The sequence below is a fragment of the Leuciscus leuciscus genome, assembly GCF_965113295.1.
Source record: "Leuciscus leuciscus genome assembly, chromosome: 6".
NCBI lineage: Eukaryota > Metazoa > Chordata > Actinopteri > Cypriniformes > Leuciscidae > Leuciscus > Leuciscus leuciscus.
The window spans coordinates 22,924,280-22,944,777 of NC_138730.1; the positions used below are offsets into that span (position 1 = coordinate 22,924,280).

Below are 20,498 nucleotides of genomic sequence, written 5' to 3' on the forward strand. Positions count from 1 at the left end.
TATGACCCACCACATTGGTGCTAATTTTCCATGTTTTTAGCAGTTGGAAGATAAATTGACATCCTATTGACGTTGAATCTGTGACAGACAGCAAGTAAAGTCTCCGAGAGGCAAAAAAACTTGCATTTACCAAGAGCTTCCTGTCTGCTAGCTGAGCCTCCCCTTTACAGGAAACACTGACAAAAGCTTGAATTCTCAAAACATTCAGAGGACGTTCAAACAACTTTCGCCCAACTTACCAACAACTTTAACTTGCACTTGCCGTCATTTCCAAGTTCGATAAGGTAAAGCATAGATTAACCAAAAGCACAACTCAGAAATTCAGGAACTAACACCACAGCCTAGTTCACAATGAAGCTCGACTTCCACTTTTTCCTGACATACAAGAAAAAGTGACGAGGCAATTAAAAAAAGCAACATCTTCAGCTGTAGTTTCCAGTTCCGCATGGGTGCATTTTAAAGTCGAATGCCATGCAGAACGCAGCGACTGTTGGCAGAGATGGGAATCCCCAACTTCAACTGCCACCCATAGGAGGGGACGGCGCTGGAGAAGAGAGCGAGAGAGGTGCGTGGCTCCTGGTGCATGCCTCTCTGCTTCTGAATGCAGGCGGGCGGCTCAGTGGCCCCTGCAATGGAACGCTGACTTCTTCCTCAGGACATCCTGCAGTTCCACAACAATGCTTCCACTTCACAGCTCAAATACAGGTTGGGAATGGCTACATTGAGAAAGTAGTTCTCTCAAAGAAAAAAACCTTGAAAGCATTTTTTGCGTCATTGGACAGACTTCTTTAAAATTCTGTCAATAGGAATTAAAGAATCGTTGTTTTTTTGAAGAAAAAAAAGAAAAAACCTAAGAATGATTATTACCACATACTTGTGGCATTCAAACATATGCAGGTATCACTTTATCAGGTGCAATGCGTCATAAGATGAGATAAAATACCTGAGATAACAGAGTCTTCTCCAGATCAGAGGCTAAAATAAAAATAGATAAAAAAACAGCGGTTCAGATGCCACTGACTCGCTCAAGACTTGGGTGAGGGAAGAAAGAATTTCAATAACTTGAGACACTTGACACTTTTATTGCTGCGCCCCTGAGAGATTCTTCAGCAAAACTATGCAGCGTTTTTTTTAAAAGAGAGAGGACCGCATGGACAGAGCATGATGGAGGGGGAAAAAATGTGCATCTGATTTCCTGATTTCCTGCTAAGTTCATCGCATTCCATCAAGAGAAAGAAGGCGGCTGACATGAATATGGGGCGTTAAAATGCAAGCAATCTGAAGTGTGAGTGGGACACTCATAATGGAATGTCGGTCTTACAGGTAACTTGAGGCGGATATCTGAGGTGATCAGTCTTTCTTCTCAACTTCCCTATTCAAAAATATAAAAAAGGCCTCAAGCATGTCAAAAAAAAGACAATCCACAGATTATCCTCCTTTGTTAAACTCTTCAGACTTCCTTTTCACAAGAGCCTGTCCTTGTATAGGACACATGGGAGCTCAGAGGGGTCACTGGCCCTCTAGTGGCAAAGGAGGATACTTTAAAGTGGACACTTGAATCAATACTGCCAAAGTGGGGAAAAAAAGGTGGAAAAAAACACAGTTGGAAACAGCTGGGAATTATGTTTATAACCAATAAGAAACACAGTCACTACGTCAATATAGCACAAAAATCATCTGTTCCCTCTTCTGCAACCTCAATCTAGACTGCGAACTGCACTGATGTACACATGAATATTCCTGCGCACTAGCCAGAAGAAGAATTATCCTGACTAGGAGTGGGTGGTATGACCAAAATCAATATCATGTTATGAGTCTTTAGAGAAAACATCACAATGTAGTTATTTGTTCTGAAAATTCAACCATCAAAAATGTATTAGTATCTCATAACCATGCAGTAATGTCTATTTGTTGGTAATCTTGTGACTTTTTTTTACATGAAAGGAATTTTCATTTGTTTTGTTTTTTTGGAACTTGATGGATGCAAAACAAAAGATAAGATTATTCATAACAAATGAATGATACATCTGCCATCAGTACAAAAACAACTGCTTCACATTATTTATAACACTTGAGCCAGAAACAAGAGTTAAAAAAGTGATGCATTACAAATAGGTTTTGCAGTGGTGGAACAAAAAAAAAACTATATACATAAACATATTAAATTATTATTATTATTATTATAGAATTAATGCTTAACTCTTAATGTGGCTTAGGCCTAATGCATTAAGATATTGATCTTGGAGGAGCAAATTCTGTATTTGATTAAAACAAACTATGTACACAGAACAGACCATTTTTTTATAGATCAATTCTGAGTAGTTGATTCTTAAGTGGGGCGGAGCTGAAAGAGGATGCTCACCTTTGACTTTGGCGATAACGGTGCCTGCAGCACCAAGAATTTCTGACGAGTTCAGCGGCTGGTGTTTGCCAATGACGACCTTCAACACGCGTACAAGCTCCCCAAGTCGCTCGTTGACCACGTGCTGCGAGCTCTCTTGGTTTTCTGTGGGTGACAAACAAACAGACAGAGACCACAATCGCATCAGCTCAGCTTCCTCTGCGTGTGTAGGGGATGCACAACTTTAAAACAAAAAGGATACAGCAGTAATGTAGAAAGCTTTTAAATTCACTCATGTGAAAGTTCCCCAAGCTTCCCCAAGCAAACACATGATGAGTTGGCATGTGTGACATTGGTACATCCTATCAGCACGCTTGTTTAGAGAAGGCTCAAACGGAGGCGTGTGATGGTGCAAGCCCCTGTGGTTAGAGACCATGAGCAGATTATGATGCCGTGGCGTGGCAGACAATGTTCTGTGCACTTGAGAGATGGCTGACGTCAAGATAAGGAAAGAACTCTGAGACAAACTTGACAGCAGCTATTTTCACATCAATCCAGACATGCAATAACAGATTTTTTTGACTGTGAGAAAGGTACTTCATAACTGCTGACTGCACTGGATGATTATTGATGTCATGGAAAAGGAGATCAGAGAGTTTTGACTTGCTTCTCTCAAGTTTTTGAATATACATTACTGTTTAAAAGTTTGTGTTCAGTAAGATATATTATGTAAAATAAACTAATACTTTTATTCACCAAGGATGCATTAAATTGATCAATAGTGACAGTAAAGACATTTATAATATTACAAAGATTTTTTATTTAAAATAAATGCTTTAGAATTTTCTATTCATCAAAGAATCCTGAAAATGTCAGTTTCCACAAAAAAATTAAGCAGCGCAACTGTTTTCAACATTGATAATAAAAAATGTTTGTTGAGCACCAAATCAGCATATGAGAAAATCCAGCTTTGCCATCACATATATAAATTAAATTTGAACATGTATTAAAATGGAAAATCGTTATTTTTAAATTGTAACACTATTTTACAATATTGCTGTTTTACTGTAGTTTTGATCAAATAAATGCTTTGTGAGAATAAGAGACTTCTTTCAAAAACATTTAAAAATCTTACAACCCCAAACTTTTGAACAGGAGTCTATATGTATGTGTGAATATATGTGTGCATACAGAGTGAGAAGCCCAGTGATGGAGGTACCTGAATGAAACAACCTTAAAGTGCCCCTATTATGCTTTTTTCGAATATTACCTTTCATGCAGTGTGTAAAATAACTGTTCATGAATGTTTGTTTGTTGATACTTTATTGATCCTTTACAGGAATTTACATTGTCAGATATGTAAAATATGTAAATGTAAATATCTGCAAGATCAAAGTGCATAACAAGTTAAGATAAGAAAGAATTGATTCAGAACTGCTGAAACTAGTCATAACCAATTCCAGTCTCACATCCTGTTACATACCTAAGTAATAATGTCACAAATTTGCATAATGCAAGCCTATGGTCTTCACTGGCCGCCTGCGAACAACATTTACTTTGACCCTCCCTCAAACACTGTAGTTGTAGCTGAGACTGGAAGAGTTTGTTTCATTTTGTCTAAATGTCGAGAAGACGCTGTTTTCAGTGCTGTGAATCCACTTTGATGCACTTCAAAAGGATGTGGACTCGCACTGGAATTGATACGGAAAACTGATGCTACACTGTGCATCAGGAAGCCTCCAGGGCTAAAATTCAGATATGGTAATAGGTGTATCGTTTCTGACACGCGCTGGAAGCGGCAGACCAATCACAACACACTGGGCCGAATGACCAATCAGTGCAGAGTAGTAATGTTGGGCGATACGCTCCATAGTCATATTGCCTAAAGCCTGTCAGATCTGTGAGATCAACGATACGCAATATTATTGATCATTAATTTATATATTTATTTACTAGTTTATTTACTTATTTATTTACTTCATTTTATTAAGTATTAAGTTCATTTTATTAAGTTACTCAAATATATATTTCATCACGGCCGGATGAAAACGCTAAATTTTCCAAATTGACAGAGTGTGTTAAAGATATAAAAGATTGGATGACGCGTAATTTTCTTTTATTAAATCCAGACAAGACAGAGGTAATACTTATCGGTTCAAAAAACCGCCCACAAAACCTCGCACAATACAACTTTAACATCATAGGATGTCCTGTTACTTTATCCTCTACAGTAAAAGACCTGGGTGTTATACTCGATTGCAACCTGTCTTTTGAAAATCATATTTCATATGTTACAAAAACAGCCTTTTTCCACCTTAGAAACATTGCTAAGCTACGTAATATGCTATCAGTTTCTGATGCAGAAAAGTTAGTTCATGCATTCATGACCTCGAGACTAGATTACTGTAATGCTTTATTAGCTGGTTGTCCTGCATCCTCAATAAACAAGCTACAGTTAGTCCAAAATGCCGCCGCTAGAGTTCTTACGAGATCAAGACAATATGATCATATAACACATTTTATCATCACTGCATTGTTTACCTATAAAGCTCCGTATTAATTATAAGATATTGCTACTGACTTACAAAGCCCTAAACGGCTTAGCTCCAGTCTATTTAACGGATCTTCTATCACCCTATAATCCATCGCGCTCTTTAAGATCACTAAATTCAAGGCTTTTGGTCATACCTAGGATATCCAGAACCACCAAAGGAGGGAGAGCATTTTCACATTTGGCTCCAAAACTCTGGAATAGTCTTCCTGATACTGTTCGTTGCTCAGACTCGCTCTCCCAGTTTAAAACTAGATTAAAGTCGCATCTCTTCAGCCAGGCATTCATATAATACTTTTAATCTTACAGTTCAAACTACAATCCGGCCTCTAGCTCATAAATGCCAGAGGAGAACTGGCCCCCGACTGAGCCTGGGTTCTCCCACGGTTTTTTTTCTCCATTAGGTCACCTGATGGAGTTTTAGGACACCATTAGGTCACTTGATGGAGTTTTTAGGTTCCTTGCCACTGTTGCCTTTGGCTTGCTCAGTTGGGGATATTTTGGGGATATTTAATTTAATTTTATCAATCAATAAATTCCTCTTGAAAAAAACTTTGTTGTATTATTTTAATTTAATACTGTGAAGCTGCTTTGATACAATCTGTATTGTGAAAAGCGCTATACAAATAGACTTGACTTATTATCGCAGGAAATTAGAATCTTTTTCTATTTGGAAAAGTAGTAGTAGTAGAAACTTTTTCTAGTTGGTGATCAAGAAAAATGTTACGTTGCATAGAAATATTTCACCTGAAAAGGTGAGCCCGTGTATCTCACACATGCACGAGAGTTATGCTGTTGAAGGAGTCTCAAACCACAGTCAATTCTTCCCTGAAAATGAAGTGAAAGCAAACATTATTGAGCTTTAGGCATCTGACGGAGCGTGCCGCATTAATTCTCTCAGACACAACGTGAGCTGAATCAACCTCAATGCCGATAAGGGAAAATCAACTATCTTAATTTATTGGCTTAATATTTCTCATGTGGACCATGCATTAATGATAGTGAAAAAATGAGAAGAATTAATATTTCTGGTTAAAGTCTTGTTTAAGTCTGTGTTTGAAGCTGCTTTTGATTTTCCCTGATGACATATGCTGTATGCCAGTGGTCGGCAACCTAGCTTAAAAGTAAACATCACTCTGCACACGATGTAATAGCATAGGCCTACTTTCTTCAATTATCCTTTGACTATGTTCTGAATTGTGCCAAACTTACTTGCCGACCCCTGCTGTATGCTCTTTCTGTGTGCTGTGTTCGGTCATAAAAACTGTTATTAGGCCTATATAATTTTAGTAATGATATTATTAATAATTTGGAATTGTATTGTTATTAGTGTCATTAAAAATTTTTTTGTTAATGTGCTTTGGAAACGAAACAAAATGCTGACGAACAACGATGCCTTTTCGCCTTGGATTAAAAAAACAACTGTATAAGAATAATGCGTCTCTTTTATAACAAGCACTCTTGACAATTTGTGAATGATCACCTTGAAATTCTCGGTTGATGTGATTTTGTAGTCTGTTTTAAAAACTTTTTCATTGAGGAGTCCCTCAATCCTTATACGCTCGCGTTGGTGTCGCAAGTGAGGTTATGTGGTGATGTTGTTATGAAATTAGGGAAGGCAAATGAACAGTTGGTCCTGATATTCATCTGATAATAATACTAGCTTGTAACAATAAAAATAATAATTCAATACATTAATGGGAAAACCAAGTATCATTTGAAATCAAAGGGGCATCAGCCATCGGCGATATCTCTGACTATCGTCGATACACAATACTATCGTCTATCGGCACAACCCTACAGAGTAGGCCTGTGGCAAGGAGGGGTTAAATGTGACTGAATCTTCAAACTCTTCAGAGTCTTTGAAAAATGAGGTGATGTGCCGTGTACTGTATATTACGAGTATTATTAAGTGGTTTTTTTTTTACCTGGGATGCATGTAAACCTATTTTAGGAGAACAAAATTAGAAACCTTTAAAATAGTATAATAGGGGCACTTTAAAATCAATGTGAAACCCTTTTAAATGTGAATCCACTACAAATATGTAGACTTGCTGAATAGACATTAGGATTAAAAAAAAAGAAAAAAAGAAAAAAGGTTTACACCATGTGAACCCATAAACGAAAACCACAATCTCTAATCTCTCTTGTTTGCATTAGGATAAAGTGGACGGTAATTTGTCTGTGAGCAATGGATGACTTCATATCTAACTGAATGTTGCAAACTGGGTTCGTGATGTTTTGATAGCAGGAGCATCTGTTTTTTATCCTTTCTGTGCAGATGTACATCATGCCACAGGGATGAGACAGAAGCTTTATGAGTGCACAGTTACAACGTGGAAGGTATGTGTGTGTTTGGCGGAACAGAGAGAGAATCACTTCTCCCACTATAAAAAAGGAAGAAAAAAGTAGGAAGCTCAAAATGTTTTGACAGTTAAGCATCTTCAATTTATCATCTGCATTTACCACCCTAAATTCCCCTCAGTGTGAAAACACATGGAAAAACAAATGAATAAAAGATGTCAGGGAAACAAGGCCATGACTCTGTGGCGCCAAAAATGATAAGTGATGGATTTTTTGCCTCTCTATTATCTATAATCACATCACTCCTTTTCCTCCAACTCAGTCCCACGAATGCATGTGTAGCCTATGCAATGACCGCCTGGCACATTGCTTTAAGACCAACGTGTCAGTCACTTCCGTTTACATCAAGTCATTATATAATGATTATTAATATGCATGAGAAGATGCATTCAATCCAATGAGTCTTTGTTGTGGGCAGGACTACGTGCAATGCTGCAGAAAGTGACCAACAAAAAGTAGCGTCACTCGGACAAAAAAACGGATTAACATCAAGATATATTTTATTGTTTCTGTGTTAGTCACAGCTAGGCTCAGGCAGAAACTGTAGAATTGTTCATTTTTTGTGGAATTTCTTTTGGAATTTTACATAAATTAAATGAGCTAAAAGCATAATCAAATTAGCCAAAATATTTAATAAACAAACATGTAAGGAGCTAGAGATTTGTAGAATGTATTGAATTAATTTTATGATTCAAATTTAAGTATTACAATAAGGGCTGGGTTAAAATGATTGATTTCTCGATTTTAATCAATTCTCATTTTGAAGAACCGATATCAATTTTTAAACCCATAGAATTGATCTTTAAGTCTATTCTGTTTTCAGCTGATGATTGAACAAAGCCTTGTAGACTGCCTCCCATCCTAAAAATAGCAATACGCGCTTGTAAGCGCAAGTGACTTCCACTTTACTACTAGTTACAGCACAAAATAAATATGAATGAACATCATAAGGTATGTTGAAAGATACATTACAACTTACTGAAATCTGTATCATGTTACATGTAATCGCTCAATCAGTGTTTCAACCGCGGAAAGACTTCAATAAAACAGCTTGTAAACAATGTCACAAAGTTACATTTACCACAGAAAGGCCATTCAATGTCCAAAACCTTGTTAGTCAGCATGTTTTCGCATTAAAAAGTGCAGAAACTAATAATATTACACTTTTATTTCTTGGAAATGCACATTTGAGAGTAAAGCAATGAGATAGTTGAGATGCATATAAAAATAAATATTATTAACAACAGTAACATGTAAAACATGTATAGGGGAAAAAAATGATATATTTTTTTCATATATTTTAATAATTTTAATAATAATATTTTAATATTAGATGTGAACAGTGATAATATTGTGGTGAATTCAAACGCTTTCTTAATCTACTAGCGCTGTGCAGTAACGGTGTCGCGTGTTCAAACTCACAGGCACTGTCTAATATTGGTCTGAGCTGATAAGCGGCCCGCGCTGCGCAGCTCAAACGAGAAGCGCGGTTTATATGCAACAGAAATGCCAGCTTGCGCAACGTGGTGGTGTTTCGCACCAGTGCAAATCGCAAACTTCTAAAAAAAAAAATATATAAAAAAAAATAAAAAAAACTTTTTCGCAAAAAAAAGAATCAAATTGTGAAATTTGTGTCAATGCCCAGCCCGAATTACAATTCTTTGGAGTTCTTCAGGCACATATTTTGTGTGGGCCTGTTTTTTTTGCTTTTTTGCTGGTGCAAGAGGGAAGATATTGTTGTGTGCCTGGGAGAAAGGAGAAAGAAATGGCTTGCGGGACCCCCGCAAAAAAATAATTTCGAAAAAGTGACTAAAATTAATTTTATGTTTGATACAGAATGTTATTCTTGTTATTCATCTATTCATCAACAAAAAACACTTAACAGGCATATTGGATTTTCTTCATGTCTCCTGCAACAAAATGAGTTTCACGTGTTGGGAAATTGGAATTTTCTTTATGGCACTGAAACGAGACAGAATCTACATAGATCCACATAGATCTCTACCTGTTGGCTTTTGCTGACAAGAGCGGGACAAAGCATTAAAGATATGGGCGGAAGCTGGACAAAATAGAACACTTTTTTTCTGGAAACGGGCGGGAGGAGTAAAAAATCCACTCCACGCAGACCTCTAATCTTGAGGAAATTAGTATTTACAAAAATCTTAAAATCATGCATTAAGGACACTAAAAGGTCCTGCATTAGCACAACATAATGACCTCCCTCCTCCAACCTGGGTGACCAGGCGCACGTCTTCAAACCCACAGGATTAGGAGATTCCAGAGTGGTAAGAGGAGAAGAAGCTCTAGCCCCAGGGATACTCAAGTGTATCCTCTCTCCTCTCTGACTTTGAAGTGTCCCTCTGACAAAAGGCCTCCATTAGAAGCCCCTACCCCAGCTGAAGGTCTTCCCCTCTCTGCCCTCCTAATTACTGGTGAGGGGTCAAGTCCCAAATAGGTCACAGAAGGAAAAGCCTTTTCTGTAGAGATGGACCGTTCGACCGGCCAGAGACTGGAATCGGAAGATTTCCGCATGATCGGCCCTGACTGGTAACCGGCCAGTCAGTCTCACATCTTTCCAATTCCGAGCCGGTCCGTTTTGTTGTCAGCAGCACAGGCAATTACGTCAGCTGCACGTTCTCGCTCTCATCTCTCCGACGGCGAGGTTAAATAGTGCTTGTATTGCACATAATTTGACTAATTCCTGCAGGTTTCGTGCTCAAAAACAACATTTTGCTTTGAAGAAAAGTAGATTTTTTGTTTGTATATGCTGTCAATTATAGTTCTTTGAAAGAAAATCGGAATCGGATGCATCTCTACTTTTCTGATTAAGCTGTCTGTTCACAGCACATTTTTAATGATAATCCAGGTGCAGCCACATCTAAAAAGCACAACCGAAGTGCTGTTGGTCTCTAAAGATGTTTGATTTTTAAAGTGTGGCCTGACATGCAGGACAGGTCAGTTTGAATGACAGGGAGTGATCCACCCCTCAAAAGTCTGATGGAATGTTGCATCCGCCCAACGGGGGCCCAGCACACAGGGGATGTCATGTGTCAGACCTGATTGGGGTCCCAGGACGTCTTCATGCCAGCATAGCAATCGGTGCTCTTCAAATCCGCTCTAACTCGGTTATGAATAATGCATCATCTGGGCCCCCAAACTCTTCAGTGCTGTCAAAACAATGGGATTTTAAAAAGTATGCATGAAAACTGCTCATGGGGAACTTCGGGGCTTTGTTTCTGTGGGGATACTGCCACATGCATTGTTCAGGATGAGCCCCCTGCTGACGGCCCTCCGTCCAGGGTCTATTTCACCCGGAGAACTCCAGCAGCGAGTCGCCGTCCCTCCCACGCTTGGCCTGCGTGCTGGCCCAGCCACGCTTCACGCTCAGTCTCTTCATGTTTCCCTTGTGATCTTCGCCTGCCCCTCCGTCTCTGATCAGAGCCGTTTAACATAATCTCACCCAACTGCCAACAAGCCTCGCACCGCAGTGTGAGAACGAAGGCCGCAAACAGCCCATATCCCACATCTCATCGGCTAGAAAGTCAAGGCAGTTTTCTCATGAACGAAGGGATCTATCCCGTAGCTGACAGGTCTGACATGTTTTTTAGATCTCAGCAAGTTAAACTGACAGATGGATGTCTTTAAATTGAGGTTGTGAACAACATGTCCTAAGCTCACAGGGACAAAATGCAACAGGATGTTATTGAATTGCTGGCCTGAAGGTCCATCAAATGAATGATACTGATCAAACACATTTTATTGTTATAACTATATATTATATAGATATATCTACATACTATTTAATCCCCAAATTATTACAGAATCAACATGAAGGAAAATATAATATTGAAAGTAAAATAATTATATTTTTTAATTATTTGAATAAATATTAAATGTTGTTATAAAATAAATTAAATACTTAAGTTATTTATTATTAATATAAATAATAATTTAAAAATACTATTTTAATGCAACCCACTTAAGCAAATTTGTTTCATTATAACTATTGAACAGTACAAGCAACTAATTAATCACACATTTTTCTGTGATTAATTGCACCTAACATTGAAACCTCTAATACTAAATACACATTGATGTAATCCCCAAATTAATATAGAATGATGATGAATAAAATTGTAGTTAATATTTGAAAAAAGAAGAAAAAAAACATTTAATTAACATTAAATTGTTGTTTATATTATTATTTTAGATAATAACTTAAACAAATATTTGTTTAATGTTATTGTTAAACAATCCACATCAAATGCAAAAATTAACATGTTAATTTCCCCAATTCTACCATTAACTATAACCAAACTAAAAATGTTTAGTACTAGTCAATTAAACATCAGCTACATTTTTAGGGCTGCTACGGTCGGAAACTAACTCATCATTCTTTTCCTGAGAAAAACGGTTGTATGTTTTTTGTCCCACCATACGTTCCAAATGCTTCCTAGAAAATTAGCCACTTGACACAATGTCATCACACACTTCAAAGCTTTTACGCACTGCTGTTGGCATTTCCTACGTTGCTAACAACAGGTAATCAATAGGCACGTCTCAACCTGCCTTAGTTTCGCTTTGCCCAAAGCGGCAGACGAGCTTAGTGACGCTCTGTAGTAAATCATCTGTGAGAAAGCAGCACAGGGTTTGCCGTTGTGCCTGTCGGCCTTCTTCACACCGTCCCACTTCTCTTTTACGGGAACAGAAAGAGCATTCTTTGAAGTGCAGGAAATTAGCAAAGTCTGGAGTATCCCATTATTAGCACATAAGAGGAAATAAACACACCAAAAGCACCAGTCTAAACCGACAAGTCACACTTTTCATGTTTAAATTCAGTTCCACCAAAATAACCTCTATCAAGAGGCCTTCATTTGGCATAAACCCAAAAAAACACACTCTACATCCAGCACTAATGATGGCCCTGTACTTAGCTAGGATTTCATGGGCCAACTGGCACATCCCCATGACCAATCTGCTGAACTGTGGCTATAAATCCACACCCCAGGAAATGCTACCCAACCACAGGCCCACACAAAAACATCCCTCACCTTCAGTGGGAAAGTTACTGCCCAACAAATCTCTCTTCTCCACTTCACAAGCGCAGCGAGCCATTATATCACCTACCACCGGGGCTTCGGCAATGGTGCCACCCGCAACACTCTGTGAAACAATCGTGTAAAACGAGGGTGGGGTGTCTTTTTTCACTTTTTCAATTTGGAGGGTTTTGTCCATATCCCCAGATTAACACAACTAATATATGCCAAAGAGGCCGCCATACCAAGACCTCCAACAGGCTGGTGCATTCACGAAAACTATTTGTTGACCAGGCCCAGCTATAGGAAAATACTCTTATGCCTGAACCCCTCATTTGTTTTGCATCTATCAGATTGCAGCTGCAAGGGTGAGTGCAGGTGACTGAGGGACTTGGAAATAAATGTAGGGAATGATAAAAACCAAATGAAATCTACCATCTGACTGGCTGTTTAAATTTAAAGGGGATGTCTAATATTATTTCATGCATTCTGATTCTCATGCTAAACATGGCCAAAGTTTCATAAAACGAGTTGGATGGAGTATTTATGTGCCAAATACACTCCTTCAGCGTTTGTACAAGTTTCGGGAAGTTTTTTCCAAGAATGGCCCAGTATGACGTCATAAAGGGTGAAATTCCTTGTATATGGGCACTTGCGCGGCGCCTCTTGGACAGTGAGGGCGTCGAAGAGAGTTGAAGTCAGATCAACTTTATGGTAATGAGCTATGACGTGGTTCGGCGGAAACCAATCGGAATGTAGAAGTCCTTCGCTTGAGAGGATTCCAGAGAACGCAGTCCTGTAAACTTTGGTTCAAACCACATTAGTTCCCAAGCAAAATGGAGGAGAGGTTGATCATGTGAATTTGATAAGGCGGCATGCAACACTAGGCATTCTTTCCCCATCGATCAATTTCTTACTTTCACCTACAATTTCTTACAAAATTACTTACAATTTCATGAGGTTAACCCTGTTGTGCTCAGTCTGCACAAATACCAATCAACATGCTTGTTTGTTTTACGGCCCCTTTAAATAAGTTTAAAAAAGACCAAGCATTTGATCAACGTCAGAGCGTCCACAAATCTTTTTACAGTGTTGTTGGCAGGGCAGCCAGAACGAATTTTGACGCTCTCGCCAGCGGCGGTGTGTGAACGATCAGTCAGCCTTACCCTGGAGTTGGATCACCCTCCGCCTATGATTACCAATTCCAACCAAACTAAAACACAAACTCTTTCCATGGCCGTTATCACAAGTCACTCTCTCGCTGATTTACCTGATGATTTTGAAGTGAATTATGTAAAATGCAATTCATCATCATGCAAACAAACAAAAATCATGTGCTCTTGTGTCAGGTTGTTATGTTGTAATGCTAAAAGTAAAGGTAGGAATGTGTGTATTTATGACCCACCAGGACCAGATGTGAGATCCACCAATCAGAGAGGTCCCCGAATCTCAATCATTTTTTTGATTGGATAAAATGAACGGAAAATATCTTGTGCTCGAGTCCCCGGATCAGCGCCTATGCTCAGCAGGCTTGTGGTCTTGGGGAACCCCATTCATTACAGTCTAGACCTGCTTTGTGTACCAGAGACAGTACTCCCGCCTTTAAATGTGGTCATCACGCCCAAAACTTTGTAGTGTGTACATGGCCAATGCAATCTTTGTGAGCAATAATAAGAGCTTTACGACTGGAGGAAAATATCTCTGTTGGAAGACTATTTTTTAACCAAGTCTAAGAAAAGAGAAAAACCTGAGCTAATTTTAAACTAAAGATCATTTTGCTTGGTTCTGTGTGGACTCAGATCCTTCAGAGTTCCCATGCTTAAGGGTTGAGAGAGCCTTTTCATTATGGACTGTAGCTTTTTAAGCCACTCACAATTGGCAGAAAGCAAATCAGGTAGATCCACAAATAAATACAGCACAAAAATAAAAGCCGGACGGGCTCTCAGTATCAAATACAACATATTATTTATATAAAATAGGCTAATATTTAAATTAAATTAAAAACAATAGCCATTATAAAAGACAATAGGAAATAAACACAAGCAAACAATTCAGTCAAACATAAAAAAGCAGCGCTCTAGAACAGGATTTAAGTTTTAAGCCTAAATATAAAGTTATGAAACTTAATTTTCCCCTTTCCCCAATCTGTATCATGTCTCATGTAATCGCTCAATCAGTGTTTCAACAGCAGAAAGACGTCATTAAAACAGCTTGTAAACAATATGTCACGTACATTTAATTCAGAAAAAACATATTCAGTGACTATAAACTCGTTAATCAGCTAGAAAAATTTACTCTAGAGGGGAGCATTTTGCTAAATATGTGCACCATATTCATTATCATTTTTTATATTCAATATTTAATGCATGTTTTAATAAATCCGTCAAGTTTATATGACAGCCACCATTTAAATGTTTAGGCTATATTTCAAAAAACGAATTGGAGTACAAATATAATTATGTTATTGTAAAGTTAGTATCAAAAATGTATTATAATAAAAACTTACTTGAGTGTCATTTAAGTGTTTGTATATAAATCAGTTAAAAGTAGTACCAACTGACTCCCACGTATAGCTAGTTTACAGCATAGTTGAGAGATTTTTTTCCCCCCAAAATTTGCCATGTACTGCACCTGATATATAGCCAAAATAATCAATATCGAATGGAAATTAATCGGAATCGAATCGAAAGCTTGTGAATCAAAACCAAATTGAATCGTGAAATTTGTGTCAATACCCAGCCCTACAACAGGTGAAAAGGTTCCAGTGCTGATACTGCTGGAATATCGCACGGCTAGAAAAGGCTCTCAGCCAATCAGATTCGAGAACCAGAAAGAACTGTTGTATAAAAATATATAATTAAATATATATATATATATATATATTAGGGGTGGCACGGTTCACAAAACCCACGGTTCGGTTCGTATCACGGTTTTAGGGTCACGGTTTTCGGTTCTGTACGGTTCTTGTTGTTGTTTTTTCTTTTAATCTTTACCACTCCAAAAATTTACTTCAGCATATGATATATAGCTGAATTATCTAATTATTAATTAATTTATTTCATAAATGGGGTGTGTTTGCAAAACGCAGCTTCTCATTTCCCGTGGGCTGTGTCGGACAGTTATTTGTCACCACTTTTTGCCAGGGTTGATATTATGTCCCAGCACGGATGTACCAATACAAATAAATAAAACATTTCCAGTTAACTAGCAAAGTATTCGTTTCGTTCGTTTGTTAAATAAGAAGCAATCTAGCGCTGAAATGTGTTTTTTTTAATCAATTGATCAAAGTGCTCGTTGCCGTTGCGATCAGTGGCGCTGATACAGTGTTCTCGTGGCTCGTGCACACACCGCAGCGGCCGCACATTCTTCACTCAGACGCGCGCTTCAGTCCGTTGAGGAGACTCTAGGCTACTCTATTCGTTCCGATGAAATCACAAAACAAAATTCATACAAATCTGTCCCTGCTTGATATACAACCGCTGATAAACATAATCGGTTTTGATGAAAAAGAAAAATATATACGAGTGCAGATTACAACTCAGAACCTTTGACACGCTTGGCAAGTTCTGCCACTGGACCATTAAAGTACATACCGGTACGTGGAACAGTCGATCTATGTAGCCTATTTATTCACGTGAAAAAAACAACATATAGCCTAGTGGAGTTGATTTCATTAAATGTCTAAGTAAACCCAGTGTACTATTTAAATCGATTGCTGGACATTGTAATGTTATTCTACATTTGTCTGATTTATGATTTAGCATTGTATTAGCAGTAGCACGGGCACAAGGCTACATTGCGCATGCGTCGAACCGTGCGAACCGCGCGACGCACACACGCACCGAACCGAGACAAGCGAACCGAACGGTTCGGATGTTTTTTCATGTACCGTGCCACCCCTAATATATATATATATATATATATATATATATATATATATATATATACCACTACTATACATTGCATACTTACATTTTCAAAGATTTTGGAAATTGTGATAAAGGACTAAATGTGTCAAAACTTGACTTGTAGTGTACTACACTTTAAACACTTGCTACACTTTAAACAAGTAGCCTAAAAGCAAACAAAAAGGCCAGTGCACCTTGAATCAATTCCGTAAGTTTGTAAAAAAGACAAGCACTAAGTGTTGTTATCTGAACTACGCTAAATCACTCTACATACCTGGTGCATGACAGAACAAAAGCCATGATATTAGCTAACTGCATGATTTTTATTATCTTAGAACTGTACATTTTGGACATTACATTGACAGTCACCTCTGATAACAGATTACTCTAAATTGTAATGTAGAAACATGCATTTTCTGTAAAGCTGCTTTAAAACGATATGTATCAGGGGGAATACAAATAAATGTGAACTGAACTGAACTTTCTGGCTCTTATCACAGTACTCTTCAAACTTTTGCACTTAAGAGAAACTTCAAAACAAAACAGCACATTCTTTCAGCTACCCACATGATGAGCGTCAACAGGCCACAATACAGTCCATTCGTTCTGAACGTGCTTCTCTAAAATCACAGAGGGAATTATTTGATATTTAGCCCTTCCAGTAAAAACACCCCACCCTTCTGAATGTCCAACTGTCACGGGAGTTCAACATTACACTAAAAACATCTCAAATGTTTGATTCAAGGAAAATCACGCTAGGCTTAGCTCTCAGATTTGTTTTGACAAGAGAAACAACAAAAAAAAGTGACATTTCTGACATTTCTCACAGGATGTGCACAGCATCGGAGAGAGTTTTACTAGGAAAGATGTCGATCAGAAAGAAGGAACGTAGAAAACCATTTGACTGAGAACAATTTGACTATGACAACTTTGCACTCCTTAAAAATTCCCCGGCTTCCAGATAGTCAAACAACCAAAACGGAGTGGAAAAAGTGCCTTTGAAAACATTCAGAAATTTCGGCAAGTAAGAGTCATTTTTCATGTGTCGCACACCTAACAACAGTCAATCGAAGGAACAAGTGAACATTTGTTCTGAAGGAATGCGGGGTATGCAGGAGGAGGGGGCTTCATGGCGGAGGAGGAATCACCGACGAGAAGAGTTTGGTCGCACAGATCAAAGTGATGAGCCAACATAAACACTAACTTAAAAAGGACTGCGACTGCAGTTTTCTGATAACCACTTTACAAACCACTTTTTTTTTAGCTTAACTTGACACATTGTGGCTACAAAAGTCTAGAGCAGAAATTCAACGTGACATGCATTCAGAATGCAGAGCAAATAAGCACGCAGATGAGTTCCTGTAGCGTTCCTCCAGGCTGAATTGTAGATCATAGCTAGCGTAAAATAACAGTCAGGGAGGTGAGCAGAGCTGTGTGATGATCAATCTCTGTGCAGACAGACTGAATCCATACATTTAGAGGGTCAGTGAGCATCTCCTCTGCTGAGAGGGAACAGGGCAGTGGGAGAGAGGGGAGGTCAAAAGCATGTGCTTGTGGGAAGTGTCACCGGCTGCTTGACAGAGGGTGGTGTGAAGTATCTCATTCATCAGTACTCAACCAAACAGTTTAACATTTGAAATAAAAGCAGGAAGAATATTTTTTAGGCAGACTGCACTGATTGAGCTACTGGGAAAGAGAATTAGCTATTTTAAGCAAATATGCACCAAATCTCCGGATTAGAGATTACTCAACCCATTTGTTATGCTGGTATTTGTGTTAAGTTTTCGTAGTCAGCAACTGCCACACTTGTCAAATAAAGCATTGAAGTTATAATACAGTTGTACAAAAGCCTCTTTTGAGAATGTTTTTTTTTCCCACCACAACCCACTTCCTGTAATGCTTTGGCAATATGTACAAATTACAAAAGTATGCTAATAAAATGAAAAGCTAATAAAATGTTAATTTGTGTAATTTCATGTGAAAATGTTCACAGTTATAAACAAGCTACAGAAGGATTTTGTGTAGTCGGGCTAGTGTTCATCTATCTGTATAGTATAAGTAACACAAAGCACAATTTGAACAACTGAAGGATTAAATTATGCGTTTTTCTGCATCACCTCCACCTTTTTGAGCATGTGCACAATGCAGAGGCAAACTAGAGTTTGATTAACGCAACTACAATCAGTTTATCTACACTATCGACACCATTCAAAAGTTTGGGGTCTGTACGAATTTTTGATGTTTCTGAAAGAAGTCTCATACTCACCAACGCTGCATTTATTTGATAAAAAATACAGTAAAAATAGTAAAATTGTGAAAAGTTATTACAATGTAAAATAACTGTTTTTCTGTTTATTAAATTGCAATTTATTCCTGTGATGGCAAAGCTGAATTTTCCGCATCAATATTCCAGTCTTCAGTGTCACATGATCCTTCAGAAATCATTATAATATGCTGATTTGATAATCAAGAAATGTTGAAAACAGTTGTGCTGCTTTTTATTTTTTTGAGAAAACCATGATAATTTTTTTTCCAGAATTGTCTGATAAACAGAAAGTTCAAAAGGACAACATTTATTTGAAAAATAAATATTTAAAATGTATAATAGTTATATGTAACATTATAAATGTATTTACTTTGATTTAATGCATCCTTGCTGAATAAAAGAGAAAAGAATTACAAACCCCAAACTTTTTAAACAGTAGTATTTGTTAGTCCAACATTGCAAAATACAAACAGACTGGAACAATTATAAGGATGGGACTTAAGTGTTTAAAAAAATGTTAATTACTGACTGAAATATGACTGAAATTAAACCTTCATAGTGTAGGCCTACATAAACATAATTTGGCAGAAACAGCAAATCTATAGTTACCAAACTTGTTTAGCCAGTGACCACCATTTAAAGTGGTGAAATGCTTTTTGCAAAGAATAAAAAGCATCATAATTCCCTGCTGGGGGTGGGACGGTTTGGCTATTCTTAGATGGGAAAGTATTTAAATGTGTACAGACCAGAAACCATAATTGGCCAGCCACTATCTATACTCCACAGCCCTGTCATAAATGCTGTATTTTTAATTTTTTGACTGTGCATGACTATATAATAAAGGCCTTTCATTCTTTCAACTTTTCTCTAAAAGGAAGGATCTAACAGGAACATCATCTTCTAGCGGTTTCCAATAATGCAGAACAGGAACACATAGTTTCTCATAAAGTACTGTACCTTGAAAAAGCAAACTGGAATAACCAACAACAGACTCTGTGTATCATGTGCAGTCATTTCTATAAAGAGGGAGGGTGGGTGGTTGGGGGGGGTTTACCAGAAGGAGGCAAATTTCAGAGATGCCTTGTGCAGCAGAAAATAAGCACTCTCAGCAGGATGGCCAGGAGTTTACCCGTGGCATCCTGACAGACGTGGCACTCCTCCAGTGATGGGAATGAGAAACACTAACACAACTTCTACATCACCATGGGCTGACAAGACTGACCCATATGCACATTTAGAAGAAGCTGATACGTCATAAACAGCCATACCACATGATCAACCACAGCTGAAATGCACCAAAACGCTTTTGGAAGCATCCGATGTAGCAAATGTTAAAGCTGTAGTCCGTAACTTTACAGCTAATAAGCGAGTACATCATGAATCCATTTTCTTATCCTGAATCACTAGGGTACACCTATAATAAGTGTTTAAATTCGGACTATTTTAGTCTGGTTTGGGTCGTACCACTGCGGAGTAGCCCAGTACCTGCGTGACTCGTCATAGACATAAACAGAGAGAAGTAGCTCCGGCAACATTGTTCTGCAGTTCTGTTTATTTACCGCTAGAGCGCCAAAAGTTACGGACTGCAGCTTTAGGTAGAACCTCACCTTTGGAGCGAAAAGCCTCCTTTAGGCTCAGCAGCACGTCAGAAAACTTGCGCACATCATTGACCAGTTGCATGATGTATTCAGGGTCTCCTCCTGGGGCGGTGATGGTATGGTCCAGGCCCATTGCATTGAGGGGGTCATTAGAGCTGCGGCCCATTTCTTGTGTTTTGTTGGAGCCGGGTGACAGGGACACGGGGATGTTGGGCTGGGAGAGACGAGCACCGCTTGCCAAGCGCTTATTCCCACTGTTGCTGCCCTGACGGAACATTCCAGCAGCCGCTTCTGCCGTCACTGAGCCGCATCAGCCGCAGATCCAAGCGCCCGCCTGCCAGTGGAGAGCTGAGGGCACTGCGGGAGACAGCTAAAGTAAGCATACAAAGACGGTGGAACCTAATATCAGGTGCACCATTTATAAACGTGTGTAG

At 38.4% G+C, this 20,498-nt stretch overlaps 1 protein-coding gene across 4 annotated transcripts in view; it reads right to left on the reverse strand.

Moving 5' to 3' along the window:
- Nucleotides 1-20,498, reverse strand: part of arhgap29b (Rho GTPase activating protein 29b) — a 38,226-nt gene that overhangs the window by 15,900 nt on the left and 1,828 nt on the right. For 2 of the 4 annotated variants that reach the window (XM_082172756.1, XM_082172755.1), the window contains exon 1: nt 240-2,298. Coding sequence is in view for 1 of the 4 variants with exons in the window: in XM_082172754.1 (XP_082028880.1) it covers nt 2,363-2,506; nt 20,074-20,341 (412 nt within the window). In the remaining 3 variants the exon portion in view is untranslated. Of the gene's footprint in view, nt 1-239; nt 2,299-2,362; nt 2,507-20,073; nt 20,422-20,498 lie in introns of those variants that run through there. The other 2 variants (XM_082172754.1, XM_082172757.1) reach the window with 2 other exon arrangements.